This window comes from Bos taurus, chromosome 8 (assembly GCF_002263795.3).
Source record: "Bos taurus isolate L1 Dominette 01449 registration number 42190680 breed Hereford chromosome 8, ARS-UCD2.0, whole genome shotgun sequence".
Classification (NCBI taxonomy): Eukaryota; Metazoa; Chordata; class Mammalia; order Artiodactyla; family Bovidae; genus Bos; species Bos taurus.
Window position 1 is genome coordinate 72,707,540 of NC_037335.1, and position 16,921 is coordinate 72,724,460.

General features: G+C 42.2%; 1 protein-coding gene and 1 long non-coding RNA gene across 4 annotated transcripts in view; one reads left to right on the top strand and one right to left on the bottom strand.

Annotated features, from left to right (window-relative positions):
• Positions 1–11,642, bottom strand: part of LOC112447820 (uncharacterized) — a 38,199-nt gene extending 26,557 nt beyond the window's left edge. The window contains exon 1 of the long non-coding RNA XR_003036080.2: positions 11,184–11,642. This is a non-coding gene — a long non-coding RNA (uncharacterized lncRNA). The remainder of the gene's footprint in view (positions 1–11,183) is intronic.
• The window catches only part of DOCK5 (dedicator of cytokinesis 5), a 280,649-nt gene extending 263,952 nt beyond the window's left edge, over positions 1–16,697 (top strand). For all 3 annotated transcript variants that reach the window (XM_005210292.5, XM_010808067.4, XM_059889492.1), the window contains 7 exons: positions 2,440–2,523; positions 3,351–3,488; positions 6,092–6,258; positions 11,646–11,814; positions 12,471–12,609; positions 14,629–14,732; positions 15,669–16,697. In XM_005210292.5, the coding sequence (XP_005210349.1) occupies positions 2,440–2,523; positions 3,351–3,488; positions 6,092–6,258; positions 11,646–11,814; positions 12,471–12,609; positions 14,629–14,732; positions 15,669–15,773 (906 nt within the window). In that variant the 3' untranslated portion in view covers positions 15,774–16,697. The remainder of the gene's footprint in view (positions 1–2,439; positions 2,524–3,350; positions 3,489–6,091; positions 6,259–11,645; positions 11,815–12,470; positions 12,610–14,628; positions 14,733–15,668) is intronic.
• The last annotated feature ends 224 nt before the right edge of the window (positions 16,698–16,921 follow it).

Below are 16,921 nucleotides of genomic sequence, written 5' to 3' on the forward strand. Positions count from 1 at the left end.
CTATGCTGGGTCTTTGTTGCTGTACAGGCTTTTCTCTGATTGGAGCAAGTGGGGGCTACTCTCTAGTTGGCGATTCTCAGGCTTCTCGTTGCAATGACTTCTCTATCATGGAGGACAGGCTCTAGGACATGCAGGCTTCAGTAGTTGCGGCCCATGGGCTCTAGAGCACAGGCTCAGTAGTTGTGGCTCACCGGCTCAGTCGTTCCCTGGCGTGTGGGATCTTCCCAGACATGGGATCGAACCCAGGCCTCCTGCATTGGCATGTGGATTCTTTACCACTGAGCCATCAAGGAAGCCCTGAACTACATGTATTTTTAAAATTATTTATTTGGCTATGCCTGGTCTTAGATGTGGCATGCAGGATCTTTTTAGTTGCAGCTTGCAGTTCCCTGACCAGTGATGGAGACAGGGCTCCTTCTATTGGAGGCACAGAGTCTTAGCCACTGGACCACCAGGGAAGTCCCAAGTACATGTATTTTGAAAGGTGGCTGAAGATTTAAGCAAATACTTAAATACTTCATTTAGATCGATAATCCGTCTAAATATGAATCTGCTATAACAAGCTGCTCCATAAATGTCCCATTTCCTTTTTGTGATTCTTGGATTCTATACATTTATATTCTCTGTCGTATTCATTTCCTAGGGCTGCCATAACAAAATACCACCAACAGAGTGGCTTAAAACAATAGGGATTGACTGCCTCACAGTCTGAAAGCAAGGTGTCTGTAGCATCAGTTCCCTCTGAGGCATGTGAAGATGAGTCTGCTCCCTGCGTCTCTCCTGGCTTCTGTGGGCTGCTGGCTGCCTTTGCTTTATTAAAAAAATTTTTTATTTATTTTTGGCTGACTTGAGCCTTTGTTGCTTCGAGGGCTTTTCCTCTAGTTGTGGAGAGCAGAGGCTACTCTCTAGTTGCGGTGCATGCACTTCTCATTGTGGTGGCTTCTCTTGTTGAGGTGAATGGACTCTAGGGCTCATGGGCTTCAGTAGTTGTAGCGCTAGTAAGGTCAGCAGTTGCAGCTCCTGTGCTCTGGAGCAGGGGCTCAGTAGTTGTGATGCATAAGCTTAGCTGCCTCACAGCATGTGGAATCTTCACCGACCAGGGATCGAACCCATGTCCCCCGCATTGGCAGGCAGACTGTTAACCACAAGACCACCAAGGAAGTCCTGCAGGCAACTTTTGGCATCCCTTGCCTTGTAGATTACTGTCTTCTCCTTGTCCCGTCACGTGGTGTTCTCTCTGTGTATAGGTATCTGTCTTCTCATGTCCCCTCCTTGTAAGGAAACCAGTTAGACACCAGTGTCTAAGGGTTCCTCCTATTCTAATATGACCTCATCTAGACCTCTGCAGTTAGGCTGTGACCATATGAGGTCACTTTCCTAGGCCCTAGGCTTAGGACTTCAACCTGTGCCTTGGGGATGGGGACACAGTTCAACCAATCAAGGAAAAATATTGCACATACTCTGTTTTCCACAGAAAATGCACTGACCTCTTTTATAACTGTATTCTATAGTTTTTGGAACTCTTGGATCTCATGTAATGGGGTGGTCCTTCTAAGGAGTGGAGGAAAAGAGTAAGGGGGATATTTGAAGGTCTCTGAAAGCATTCTTATGCTTGTGATGGTTATAGTATAGGGAGGAAATAGGTAACTCTAGTTTGGAACTCTGTTGGAGCATAAATGTTCACCATAGACTTTGGTTCTTCTCCCCTAATGAATTCTGTCTTTAACATAGTCTTTCATGTAACACCTGTGTTTGTAGGTTGAATTTGGGTTTATTTTCTTATCATAGGGCCTTTACATCAATGTTTATTGATGATGTCATGGGTGATGTGGTCTTGACATACCATAATAAATACAACCTGCATTTACCTGCATTTAATATTTTCAAAACCGTTCCACATCTATAGCATTTCTCATTTTTTCCTTAAAAATAGCCTTTCAGATTGATGATGAGTATAAGTGTTTTGCAGGTCTTCAGTAATTGTGATACAGTCTGCAAGGCAGGAAAACTCTCAGCCACATCTTCAGCCTGTTAATTTTTTGCTCTTTTATAAATCTAGGCATTTAGTCTCATGATTAACTTTTTTGATATTGTCACTTGGTCTTTTCTTAGTTCTCTGGGGAACTTATTTTAATGAATGACACTGTCCGCTGGTGCTGTTGATTTGATGTGTGTATGTAGCTATGGTTAAGAATGTCCTCTTGCTAGGAATTGCATGATTCTAGAAAGACTACAAAATACCTCATTCCTTTTTGAATTGTCCACTGGTGATTTAAGAGCTATCCCAAGAATGGAATCTATGTTTACTTAATCATTCCTGGTTCACTGGAGGAACAGAGGATGTGTTTCCCCCTTCCCATTTCCTTCCCCTTCCTTTCAGGGTCACATATACAGATAGGAATGCATTCTAATCAATACTTGCCAATGCTCTCCTTTTAGGCATTTTTTACAGATAAGTACTTGCAGGAGCATCCTGAAGATCTGGAGAAGATTGAGCTGCTAAAGCGACTAATAGCATTGCAGGTATGTCCAGGGAAGGTGGGGGGACAGCACCCCATGCTCCTTGGGTGACTGCCTTGCATGATACTCTCTAGGGCAGCGGTCCCCAGCCTTTTTGGCACCAGGGACCAGTTCTGTGGACAACAGTTTCTCTTCAGATCGGGGTTGGGAATGATAGTTTGGAATAATTCAAGTTCATTGCATTTATTGTGCACTTTATTCCTTTTATCAGTACATCAGCTCCACCTCAGATTATCAGCCATTAGACCAGAGGTTGAAGACCCCTTGCTCTGGGGCATCCATCTCCAAGCCCCCATTTAGGGTTCCTTTTTTATTTAAACTCTTAGAATCACAGCCTGTCTTACTTATTTGGCAAAGTGACACAGGAAGAGCATTTCATTAGACGGTGCAGTGTTGAGAGTGGTCTTCTTAGCAGGGAGATTAAGCTCCCCCAGTTGATTTACTGGCATGTGTTTCCATCTGAGAATTGTTGGTCTCAGTTTCTGTCTCTCATTACCTTTGTAAACAGTGGGAGGAAATGCAGTCATACAGGTCAGTCCAAGGTGACACCTATCAGTTGCCCCTGCCTAGAAAGGTCCCCAGGCTTCTGTGAGTTTGCCTGGCTTGGTCCCCTGGTTACTTGTGTCCTAGGTATGTGAATGCCTCTGCGTCTTTAACCCAAGGGCATCTGGTTCCCAAGCCCTGTGCTAAGAAACAGCGTTTTCATTTGATCTGTTCTGTGTCCATCAGTTGACCTGTCTACCCCCACCGTTCATCCTCTCCCAGCCTCAAAATCTGAATCATCCCTCTTCCTAAACCTCATCCCATTCCTCTCATGCCTTTTCCCCCAGATGCCTCTGCTGACAGAGGGGATCCGCATCCATGGGGAGAAGCTGACGGAGCAACTGAAGCCACTGCATGACCGGTTGTCTTCCTGCTTCCGGGAACTCAAGGAGAAAGTGGAAAAGCGCTACGGGGTCATAACACTGGTAGGCTTTGTCTCAACAGCCTATGAGCTTTTCTTATTCCTGACCTTTTTCTAGTCTCTTCTACTGTTTGTGATACTGATCCTTTTTTCAGATGCCAAAATAGTCAAAGTAGACTAGGAATGGCTTGAACAGACGGGGTGGGAGAGGGAGGGCCGGGTCGGAAAGGCATGGTTTGCTCTTGATGACCTTCAACTGTTGTGTAGGATAGCGGTTCTCAAACTTGAATGACCATCAGAACAACCTGGAAGGCTCATGAAGACACAGATTGCTGGGCCATGTTCCCTGGGATTTTCATTCACTTGGTCTGGGGTGAGGCCCAAGAACTGGCATTTCCAGCGTGCACCAGGTGGTGCTGTGGGACTAGGGACCACACTGTGGAAACCGCACTACTAGAAATGGGAATTTCCTCATCCCAGACTCTACTTATTTGTGTCCTATCTAGTCCAACTCATAGTTTTTCCTAATCTTTTTTTTTTAATTTTATTTTTTGTTTTGGTGAAATATTCACACCCTTTGCACCTTTGAAGAGGAGAAAGAATTGTGAGTTACATTTGACAATGCATGTAGCTGATTTCATGATTTTTTAAGAACAGTTGTAACATTTCTCACTCTGGCTGGTGGCTCAGTCAGTTAAGAATCCGCCTGCAATGCAGGAGGCCTGAGTTCTATCCCTGGGTTGGAAAAATCCCCTGGAGAAGGAAATAGCAACCCATTCCAGTATTCTTCCTTGGGAAATCCCACGGACAGAGGAGCCTGGCAGGCTACAGTCTACAGGGTCGCAAGAGTCGGACACAACTTAGTGACTAAACCTAACATTTCTCACAGCTACAATTTTCTTTTTTTCCTTCCAAGAAATTAGGTGGAGGGGTACATGGGCCAACCTTTTCTCTTCTACAGTTGTTGATATGCTTGGTTCCATCTTCATTTAGCTGTCCTTTTTAACATATCCTACTTTCTTCAAAAGTTGTATTCTTGAACTCCAGATTTTTAAAAACTCTCTTGTCTCAAATCATAGCTCTGAATTTCTTTTCATGTATTTCTGTTCCCCAATTCCCACGCCTCCATCTCTATTTCCTTTTTCTCCCAAGTGTCGTTTTGATCCTCTCTCACAGGCGTCCAAGTGTTTAGTCAGGCCTTCCTATGAATTTACCTCCTAACCTGCTGCCAGTTTTCTTTTAGGAACATTTGTCTTTTACACAAATTCCTAGATGGCAAAGACGTGGCTTTCACTCAGTGAATTTAGTTTTTATTAGACCCAGGTCAGTATTAAGATTTAGATTTGATATGGTGGCCTATGGGGATAATCAGTCCTACCAGAGACATGTCTTACGACAGAAGATCCATGCTCCTTGACTTCCTAAGATTCACCAGGATAAGCTTTAGGTTTATAGTTTCAATCTTAAACTCTTCTGTTATTCCAGTATATGCTTTTTTTTTTAAGTGCCCTCTTTCAGAAGCTAAGTTGGAGAAGCAGACAAAAGGTTTTGCTATCCTATTGATGGTAATGAACATCTTGGTTTGTCCCTTCTCATGGGACTGATAGAAAATTAGGGTGAATTTTTCTCTAGTCTTAGAAACAAGGCAGGTTTAACCTAAGTTGTGTCTGTAACTAAGAATATAAGGTAGTGGGGGAGGACTACACAAGGGGAGTGAGGGAGGAATGGATTGGGAGTTTGGGGTTAGCAGATGCATGCAAATTATTACATGTAGAATGGATAAACAACCAGGACCTACTGTATAGCACAGGAAACGATACTCAATATCCTGTGATAAGCCATGGAAAAGTGTGTGTGTGTATGTGTGTATATATATATATATATATATATATATATATATATATATATATGGGTGGGTGTGTGTGTGTATATATATAGTGTGTGTGTGTGTGTATATATATATATTTATCAGTCAGTTCAGTCGCTCAGTTGTGTCTGACTCTTTGTGACCCCATGGACTGCAGCACGCCAGGCCTCCCTGTCCATTACCAACTCCCAGAGCCTACTCAAACTCATGTCCATCTAGTTGGTGATGCCATCCAGCCATCTCATCCTCTGTCATCCCCTTCTCCTGCCTTCAGTCTTACCCACATTAGGGTCTTTTCCAGTGAGTCAGTTCTTCTCATCAGGTGGCCAAAGTATTGGAGCTTCAGCGTCAGTCCTTCCAGTGAATTTATTTATATGTGTGTGTGTGTGTGTGTGTGTGTGTGTGTGTGTGTGTATCTGAATCACTTTGCTGTACATCGGAAGCTTAACAACATTGTAAATCAACTATACTTTAACAAAATAAATGTAGAGTTGTTAAGTATACAGAAAATGAACTCACAACTTAGACGTTAAAATGTCAGGATGTTGTGATACACAATTACAAAATATCTCATTATATCATAATAAGCAAAAGAGTATGTCAATAAAATCTTCCCAACTACAGAAAAAGAATATAGCATTTGTAGTATTTAACAGCCAATGAAGCACAGGCACCAACCTATCAGGATGGGGTCCCAGCACTGACACAGATGGGACTGGCCATAAACCAGTGGGAACTGCGCCAGTTGCTAGGGGCTTAATTCCAGGCCAGCTAACCATGAGGGGTCATGTCTCCTTCAGCCACCCAACTTGACCGACCGGAAGCAAAGCCGCACAGGATCTGTGATGATCCCCTACATCATGTCATCCACACTGCGGAGATTGTCCATCACCTCAGTGGCTTCCTCTGTGATCTCCACCTCTTCTAACTCATCTGATAACGCTCCTTCCAGACCAGGATCTGATGGGTAAGGCTTTGATCTCTAATTGCCAAGAAGGATAGGTAAATCTTTCCTAATGTTTGCCTTTGGTCACCCAAGTGAAACTTGGTCAATGTGGATGTGTCATCTTCATAGGAAAATAACTCACAGTACCTGGGTTATTAGTTTTGGGATCTTTCTCATCATCTTCCTCATGAGAAATATCATTATTTACATGATAGTAACAACAGTTATGAAAAATAGAAAAAAAAATCACCCATAATCCTGTCACACCCTATCAACCCACCCAGTCATATCCTAGTTTGTCTCACAATAATTTCTAGTTATTGCTTGCCTTTTGTTTTTCATTATTTCAATTAAAATTTTTTTTGGCTGGACCAGGTGGCATATGGGATCTCAGTTCCCTGCCCAGGGACTGAACCTGGGCCATGGCAGTGAAAGCTGGGAATCCTGACCCAGTAGGCCACTGGAGAAATCCTTCATTATTTCAGTTTTTAAAAATAACTTAAAAATTTATTTCATGAATAGGAAATATAATCACATATGAAATTTAAAAGGGTATATCATAAAAATAATCTCCCATCAGTCCCAGACTCCCAGCTTATCAGTACCACTCTCCAGAGGCCAGTGATATTGTCTTCTGGTTTTGTTCTGTTTTTTGGCTGCACTGCTGGACGTGTAGCTCTTGAGTTTCCTGACCAGGGATTGAACTCATGTCCCCTGCATTGGAAGCTTGGAGTCCCAGGCACCGGACCACCAGGGAAGTGCCCCTGGTTCTGTTCTTGGTGCCTTTCCAGCAGCTTTTTATCTGTACAGAAGCAGTTCCTAAATATATATCCTTTCCCACATGTTTTTGATATATAAATGGTGGTATATAATACTCTATCTGCCTTGCTTTTTTCACTTACTAGATCTGGAAGTCATTCCATTTCAGAACAAAGAGAGCCTCCTCTTTTCTTTGAGGTTAGATATCTCATGATACACCTACACCATAGTACACTCCATCATTGTTTCCTGATGGACATTTGATTGATTTAAGCCTTTTACTATCACAGTAGTGATAGCAGTGAATGATCTTCAATATATATTATTTTGGGGGTGGGATGAATTGGGAGACTGGGATTGGCATATACACATTATTGACGCTATGTATTAAATAGATGGCTAATGAGAATCTACCGTATAGCACAGGGAACTCTACTCAGTGCTCTGTGGTCAGCTAATTGGGAAGAAATCCGAAAAAGGGGATATATATGTATACATATAGCTGATTCACTTTGCTGTACAGCAGAAACTAACACAACATTTTAAAGCAACTATATCCAATAAAAATTAATTTTAAAAAAGAATGGAAAAAAATTACTTTGTAAATATTTAATTATAGCAATATAAGAAAAAGTCAAGAAGTGAAATTACTGTTAAACATATATAGCTGAAGTTCTCAAAATTATTCATAAAATGACTTTCACAGAGATTATAACCGTTGATAGTCCCACCAGCAATATGCAAGGGTACCTGGCCACTCACACCTTGCCACCAAATTGTGTATCATCAGGCCTTTTAATTTTTACCAGTCTGATAGGTGGAAAATGTTTTCTTGGCATGGGGATTTTGTTTTGTTGCACTTGTGGTTTTCTTTCTCTTGTATGAAATTGAGCATTTTTTCATTTGTTTAGTAGCTTGTATGTATTTTATTTTCTGTGAACTGTGGTCACACGTGTACATTTTTCTGTTGGATTCTGGCCCTTTGTGTTGAGCTGAAATATTACCCTAATTTTTCCTCTGTCTATTGACTTTGCTTCTAAATTTTTATTTAGTTGTGCTGATTTTTGTTTAAGTGCAGTCAAATACCTTAATACTTGATTTTATGACTTCTGGATTTTATATCATGGTTAAAGTCCTTCCCTACTGTAAGACTACGAAAAACTAATTTTACAGTTTCACTATTTATAATAAAATCTATGATTCTTTTTTAAGTTTATTCTCCTATAAGGTATGAAGTATAGAGCCAATTTTTTTCCATGCTTGGCTAGCCTATAATGTTAAGTGAGCAAACTATCTTTTCTCTACTGATTTGAAATGTCCTCCTTATTTAAAAAAAAAAAATCAAATTCTAATGTGTTCTTTAGGTTATTCATGGACTTTCCCCCCATTTCTTAGACCTACCTATATGGTTCATGCACTTCTGCTAATTCAGTCTTATTTACTGTAGATCTTAAAGGGTTTTAAGTGTCTAATAGCTTTTTTCAGAATTTGCCTGGCTAGTTTTACTCAGTGCTTGTTTTTGGATTAACTTGTTTAGAATCCTGTTGTTATTTTTATTGAGATATGATATTACATTTATGGATTGAGTTTATGGCTTTTTGATATTCAACCTTCCTTACCGGAAACGTGGAGTGCCTTTCCATGTGATCAAACTTAAAATATTTTAAAGGAGTGAATTCATAATTGTGTTCAAATAGAAAAGCATGGGATGTACTGTTTTGTGACCTACTGCTTAATTTTATATAAATGATGAATACTTAACATCAGTGTGAATTTTAATGTTGAATATAAGTTAAATCTTTTGGCTTAGAACTTAATTTGTAATCTTTTAATTCCATGCTATAATAGCCATACCACAAAAATAACCTGTTCAAATGGTCTTCTACCTGGAAATTAAATGTTTTTTATTTCTTAAATTATTTATCCATCCTTTTACATTGACATAGATATCTTTACATAGTTGCAATTATCACATGGATAGAGTTTGGTAATTTGCTTTTTCCTCTTTGTCTTTTTATTATAAGCACTATCTACGGTGCTATATAATATTAAGATTTTTTTCATCATTTTTGATGGCTGTTTATCAGTACAGCATATGAATGTGCCATAATTAATTCTTCTCCCTATAATGGGATGTTTTAGCTGTGTCACTCTAAACAGGTAATCATAAAAGTTCATTATAAATTTAATATAAAAGCATTTAGGTTGTATCAATATAAAATGCATTTATATTATTAGTAGCATGTATTTGTGTACATTTAGCTTTATGATCACTTAAGATATATTCTCATTTCTAAGTCTTTTGGTTAACATGGAGTATAGGATGCACTTCCAAAAGCATGTATGACCTATTCAGGAGAGGTATTTTTTTTACAGTTTGTTTTGTTTTGTTTTTTAATTTTTATTGGAGAATCGTTAATTTACAATGTTGTATTAGTTTCAGGTGGACAACAAAGTGATTCAATTTTACATATACATAAATTCAGTCTTTTTTAGATTCTTTATAATTCTTGCTGTATTATCACAAATACTAATATGCAATGCCATATGAAATGTATGAGTGACTATATCATTTTTCATAATATATTCACTTATATTAGGTATTTTTATTATTTTTAGTCTTGTAAATTCCTAAAGATTAAATAATACCTGGTTTGCTTTTCTCTTTTATGGTTTCGGTCATGCTGTTAAAGGGATACTACTTACTTTGTGAAAGGGCTTCCCTGGTGGCTCAGATGGTAAAGAATCTGTATGCAATGCGGGAGACCTGGGTTCAATCCCTGGGTTGGGACTATCTCCTGGAGAAGGGCATGACAATCCATTCCAGTATTCTTGCCTGGAGAATCACCATGGAAAGAGGCGCCTGGAGGGGTACAGTCCATGGGGTCTCAAAGAGTCATGTAGAAGTTCTGTTCTGTTCAGTACGACTCTTCTCTTAATTGAACTCTGCCCCATTAAAAAAAAAAATTTTTTTTCAAGTAGTTATTGAGAACCAGAGACCCTGTAATTGCTGATCCATTAGGGCAGTAAACACAGAGCAGATGACTGGGGTCCTATTCTTGCTGTGACCCAGGCAAGGTGGGTTATTGCTCTTGCCCACATTTGCCCAATGAGGAAGAAGACATCATTGAACTTCCCTGTCAGTCCAGAGGTTAAGACTCTGTGTCTCCAATAAAGAGGGTGTGGGTTTGATCCTGGGTCAGAGAACTAGGATCCCACATGCTACACGGGGTGGCCAAAAAAATTTTTTTTTAATTACAATAATACTTACTATTTTTCCCTTTATAACTGATAAGCAGTTTAGGGAGAGATATTTCAAAATCTCTCTAGACACTTTTGTTTCTCATCAAATTCTTCCCCTCTATATCAGCATCTAATCATGATTCTTACTATGGCATTTAAAATTTGTCAGTGTAATTAAAAAAAAATTGTTTTTGAGAAGTTCTCCTATATGCTAGGGCTTCCCAGGTGGCACAGTGGTAAAGAATCCACCAGCCAATGCAGGAGACAAAAAAGACACAGAGTTGACCTCTGGGTCAGGAAGATCCCCTAGAGAAGGAAATGGCAAACCTACTCCAGTGTCTTGCCTGGGAAATTCCACGGACAGAGGAGCCTGGTGGGCTACAGTCCATGGGGTCACCAGGAGCTGGACATACTGAGCATGCATACACCTATTTGCCAAGTACTGTTGTAAGTATTTTGTAATAACCCTTTGAAAGTGAAAAAAGTATTAGTTGCTCAATTGTGTCCGACCCTTTGAGACCCCATGGACTGTAGCCCACCAGGCTCCTCTGTCCATGGCATTCTCCAGGTAGGAATACTGCAGTTGGGTAGCCATTCCCTTCTCCAGGGGATCTTCCCAACGCAGGGATCAAACCTGGGTCTCCCACTCTGCAGGCAGATTCTTTACTGTCTAAGCCACCAGGGAAGCCCTAATGACCTTATGAGATAGATATTATTCTTATCCCCATTTTTACAGATAAGGAAACTGAGGTATGAAAAAATTATCTGCCCAAGGTCACCCAGCAAGTAAATGTAGGTAAGATGTGAATGCAGGCTGTAGGGCTCCAGGGCTTGTGCTCTTAGCCACTATATAATGCTGCCCGTTCATCTCTTACTGTATGAACTCTCTCTTTACCTATAAGTTTAGTAAGATCTTATCTTCCTAGCATAAGATAAATACTCACTAGTATTTTCTTGGCGTGCTTGGATGGCCTCATTTCTTACTTGTAGACCTTGAGATGTTCAGTTGGCAGTTGGAAGTTCGGGTTTAGAACCTGAGAAGGAAGCCACAGGTGAAGGTGTTGTTGAAGAGTCGTATCCTCTGGTTTTTGGGGCATCAGTTTTCACTGGCAGGTGATCAGTGTTTTCTGACTTTGTCCTTGTTTGTAGCTGACAGGTCAGTCTTTTGTTTTTTTGACATGTAGTTGATTTATAATGTTGTGTTAATTTCTACTGTATTGCAAAGTGACTTGGTTATATGTCATATATATTCTTTTTCATAGTCTTTTCCATTACGGTGTATTACAGGATACTGAATAGAGTTTCCTATGCTGTTGAGTAGGGCCTTGTTGTTTATCCAGCCTCTGTACACTAGTTTGCATCCACTAACGCCGGCCTCCCAATCCTTCCCTCCCCCACCCCGATAGGTCCTTCCTGGAGCCACTGTTGGAGCGCAGGGCCTCGTCAGGGGCCAGAGTGGAAGATCTGTCCCTCAAAGAGGAGAGTGAGACTCGGATGAGCAAGTTCAAGATTAAAGACTGGAGTCTGAGCAAGTCCCAGGTCATCGCAGAGAAAGTGCCAGAACCTGATCTGATGGTAAAAACAAAAAACCCAAAACAAGATGACTGTAGGTTTTCCACCGTGTTCCCTGTAGGCAGGCTTTTCACCATTGACCTCATAACTGTGAGTGACTAGGTTGAAGCCTGTCGTGCTTTCTCAGGACACAGCAGCCTGAGATGGGCTCAGATCTTAGATGGTGCTGAGAAAACCATGTACAGAGATCCAGCTCTCTAAATCAGTAATGGCGCAAGATCTACCCTCAGTGAAAATATGTGGATCGATGCTTAGAGTTGTGATTCTCACCACCATGTTCCATGAGCCCATCCAAACATTGTCATTTCCCTTCTTTTAGTTTAAAAAAAAAATAAAAAGTACGTTTTCTTCCATAAGCCACATCATGTTGTTAAATGTTGTGGGACCGGGTATCCCTGAGAATCAGGGTGGCTCATCTCCACACTAAATGACACAACCCATTGGCTAGCCAGAAAATAGTCTGTGCACCGGGGATTCCCTGTTTGTGTCTTCATCCTCGTACCCTCCATGTGCTAGTGTGGTAAACTTACAGAGGGCTCCTGGAATTTTGCCCTTTAACAAGATTCTGCTCTGCAGACAGGGTTGTTTAAAGAGTATTGATGAGTTCGACACTCTTCACAGTGACAGTGTTTTGCTTTGTTCTCCCCCCCCCCCACTAGAGCCCAACCAAGAAATCACAGAGACCCAAGAGTCTCCAGCTGTCGGACAATCGGCTGACACCATTTCCTGGCGCTTCAACTCCACAGTCAACAGCCCTGAGCCCACCCCAACTCACTCCTAAAGCGAACAGGGCCCTGAGTAAGTTTACTTGTAGAGACCCCTTATAGTCATTTCACTAGGTGATGGAGTATGTTTATGAATCTGGGCCATTTTTAATCAAAATAGCCACAAGGGGACTGAGATGATAGTCAAATTGGTTCAGTTTGGTGGTCATGGGTGTCATTCAGTTAGATTAGTGTTTGGCCAGAGTCCTTAGGTTGCTAAGACTCATTAAACTTTTCTATACAGGGAGCCGTGGGGCTTTCCTAGTGGCCCAATGGTAAAGAATCCACCTGCCAATAAAGGAAACACAGGTTCAATCCCTGGGTGGGGAGTAGGAATCCAGGTAGGAACTCCAGTTCAATCCCTGGAGTAAGAAATGGCAACCCACTCCAGTATTCTAGCCTGGAAAATCCCATGGATGGAGAATCCTGGCGGGCTACAGCTTCTGTGATCATAAAGAGTCGGACATGACTTAGCAGCAGTACAGGGAGCACCGTGGGGTTTCACTGCCCGTTTTCCATTGCTGATGGTATAAATGAGATCGATTGGACTAGAACTAGATAGGAAGTAATTTAGGAACTGTTGGCCAAGTAGCCATGTGCTTTATGTGGAGAAGGGTCTGAAAGGATAAGAAATAGACAAATTACACTCAGGTTTGGGGAGTCAGCAGTACACAAGTCCTGAGATGAAGTACAAGGATGCTTAACCAAGGAGCAGTGGAAGAATAGATCGTCACCCCAAACAGGAGACTGTAGTCAGCCAGCATCAGAGTTAATCAGGCACGGTTTCCTGGAGGAAGTAGATATTGCACTCTTTATTTTTTTTTTTTAATTTTATTTTATTTTTAAACTTTACATAATTGTATTAGTTTTGCCAAATATCAAAATGAATCCGCCACAGGCATACATGTGTTCCCCATCCTGAACCCTCCTCCCTCCTCCCTCCCCACACCATCCCTCTGGGTCGTCCCAGTGCACCAGCCCCAAGCATCCAGTATCGCGCATCGAACCTGGACTGCCAACTCGTTTCTTACATGATATTCTACATGTTTCAATGTCACTCTCCCAAATCTTCCCACCCTCTCCCTCTCCCACAGAGCCCATAAGACTGTTCTATACATCAGTGTCTCTTTTGCTGTCTCGTACACCGGGTTATTGTTACCATCTTTCTAAATTCCATATATATGCGTTAGTATACTGTATTTATGTTTTTCCTTCTGGCTTACTTCACTCTGTATAATAGGCTCCAGTTTCATCCACCTCATTAGAACTGATTCAAATGTATTCTTTTTAATGGCTGAGGAATACTCCGTTGTGTATATGTACCACAGCTTTCTTATCCATTCATCTGCTGATGGACATCTAGGTTGCTTCCATGTCCTGGCTATTATAAACAGTGCTGCGATGAACATTGGGGTACACGTGTCTCTTTCCCTTCTGGTTTCCTCAGTGTGTGTGCCCAGCAGTGGTGAGGGGTATGTAAGTTCAGGATCTCATGCCTGATGATCTGAGATGGAGCTGATGGAATATTAATAGAAATAAAGTGCATAATAAATGCGATGTGCTTGAATCATCCTGAACCCTTCCCACCACCACGATCCATGGAAAAGTTGTCTGCCACAAAACCAGTCCCTAGTGCCAAAATGGTTGGGGACTGCTGCTTTAAATGATAAATTGTAATAGTCCAATATAACCAGTATTTATTAACCACCTAGTTTGTGACAGATGTTTTTTTCTAAGAACTTGGGATATATCAGAGAACAGAGTAATACCCTAAGTTCTAGAAAATATTCTCATCTTCAGTGTAATAGTGACACCCTTTAACAAAACATGAAATTTTTACTTAAGAGTTTCTCATGACGCCTTCTGGTGAAGGAAGGGCGCTACATGTGTCCCAGCGGGTAAGAGGTCTTCATTCTGTCCACAAAAACTGTAGAATGTGACCTTAGCGATTTGATTGACCAGGTGGTTTAGGGTGGCAGTGTCCAGCGGAAGTGCCATGAGATTCCTCGGTGAGTTCACTTCTCTGCTTTCATCTACTTTGTGTCATTTCCAGGCTCCCCATCGTTGCAGACAGATGGACCGACAACGGCTAATGTCCCACCGCCCCCTCCCCCCAAAAGCAAGCCCTATGAGAGCAGCCAGAGGAATCCCACAGAGGTAGGAAGGTGACAGTGGGCACTGGGGCTGGGGAGCACCCGCTCATGGGAATGTAACCTTGGATTTCCCCAGGTTTTGATAGGCAGGTTGTCCCATTGATTTGCCACTCTGATCAGTTTTTGATTCCTTCCTGAGAGAGAGAGGCATTTTCAATGGGAAGGAAGATGTTTCATTGGATTGAAGGGCCCTCACCCTGGGTCCAGAGGAGGGAAATAAGCCAGGAGTTCTGACTCACACCTGAGTGAATGAGGGATAGTCATTCTGGAAGGGCCTCCCGTGGTTTCCTTTATTCATTCAACACATATTTACTGAGCCCTTACTATACATACGGGCTTCCCAGGTGGCGCTAGTGGTAAAGAACACGCCTGGCAATGCAGGAGACACAAGAGACGCAGGTTTGGTCACTGGGTAAGATCCCCTGGAGTAGGAAATAGCACCTCACTCTAGTTCTCTTGCCTGGAGAATCCCATGGACAGAGGAGCCTGGTGGGCTGTAGTCCATGGGGCTGCAAAGCATCGTACATGGCTGAACACATAGTAATGCTATTTTGGGGAGGCTTCCTTGGTGGCTGAGATGGTAAAGAATCTGCCTGAAATGCAGAAGACTTGGGTTCGATTCCTGGGTCAGGAAGATCCCCTGGAGAAGGGAATGGCACCCTACTCCACTATTCTTGGCTAGAGAATTCCATGGGCAGAGGAACCTGGCAGGCTATAGTCCATGGGGTCGCAGAGTTGCACACAGCTGAGCAACACACACACAAAAGGGAAAAGGGGGAGATTAAACTAGTCATATCTCTAAAATTTTGCCTTGCAAAGGCTTTGTAGATAAACTCAGGTCACTTTTAAGCTAACACTGAATGTTGGAATTGTGGAGGAGAAGGCAAAATTAGGAAGAAAGGGAAGACTCATGTCTCCTTTTGTGTATCCACCCCAACAGATTGCACCCCCACTGCCTGTCCGAAGAGAGGCCATAGTCCCGCCCCCTCCACCTCCAAAAGTACGGAAATCCGGCATCCTTTCTTTTGAGCCTGGATCCCAGTAAGGATCTTATCCTCTCTCTGGAGCTCTGAGCACCTGGACCACGGATGCCTGGGAATTGGCCTTGGAGAAGCAGGGTCCTCACTGCCCGGGGTCCCTGCTGGCCTCCTTTCCTGATCTGGAACTGAGGTTCACCAGCTCAACACTGGTTTCGTCTTTTCCAAAGCGTCTTTTTGATCCATGCCTGAGGCCCTGCCATTTCTCCTCCAACCCATGTGGAATTCCATAGTTGGCCACTTCCTGTGTTTCTCCCTCACCGTTACTACATTTCAGCCTCCAGCACAGAACCACCAGGGTCTCCAGGAGCCTGGATAAGTTCTTCGTTGGTGCTGGTGGTGGGAAAAGCCTCACAAACCTACTCCTTACAGGAATTTCCTGCTTTGCTTCTGAAAAGCTGTACTTAAGACATTGTTTTCTCATGTGGACACACCCTGTGATATAACCCATTGGAAGAGACCAACATCACGTACTTTGGTAGCCAAAACTATCTATCTTTCTGAGGTTTCCCTGTGCTTTTTTTTTTTTGCGGGAAAGAACATCTTTTTCATGGAGATTGGCTGCTTTCAAGTAGGAATGGCTATCATCGTTGAAAGAATGTGGACTCAACCGTGAGCCCTGAGCGCCTCTGTTTCCCCCACCCCCACCCACCTAAACTGTCCCCCTCCACCTTCCCAGGAGTTCCCCACACTCCCAGCTAATGGTCCTCTCTGCACGGCAGTCACCTCTTCCTACCACAGACTCCCAAGACTCTGACTTTGGCACAGTTTCTTCTATTACCTCGGAGCTCAGATCACTGGATATAAGGGACTTAGAAGCCTGGATTGAACTGCTTTGCTTCGAGATCTCATTGGAATGGTTTGGTGGCCCCCCATCTGCAACCTGATTTTATCCTGGAGAATACAGTGCAATATCTCTTGTTGATTATTTATTCCTTCTTGATTGTTTAATTGATTTGATGATGTGTTCACGGTACCCTCATCAGGCCTCTTTTCAGAAGAAAAGGTAGGGTGATTCAGAGGATCAAATATTATCAGCAGATACGTAAACAGCCACACAGAACTAAAGACCTTTTGAGCTCGACGGCCCTTAAAAGTCCTCCAGTACCCACCCCCCATTTTGTAGATAAGGAAATTGAGGCTAAACACAGAAAAT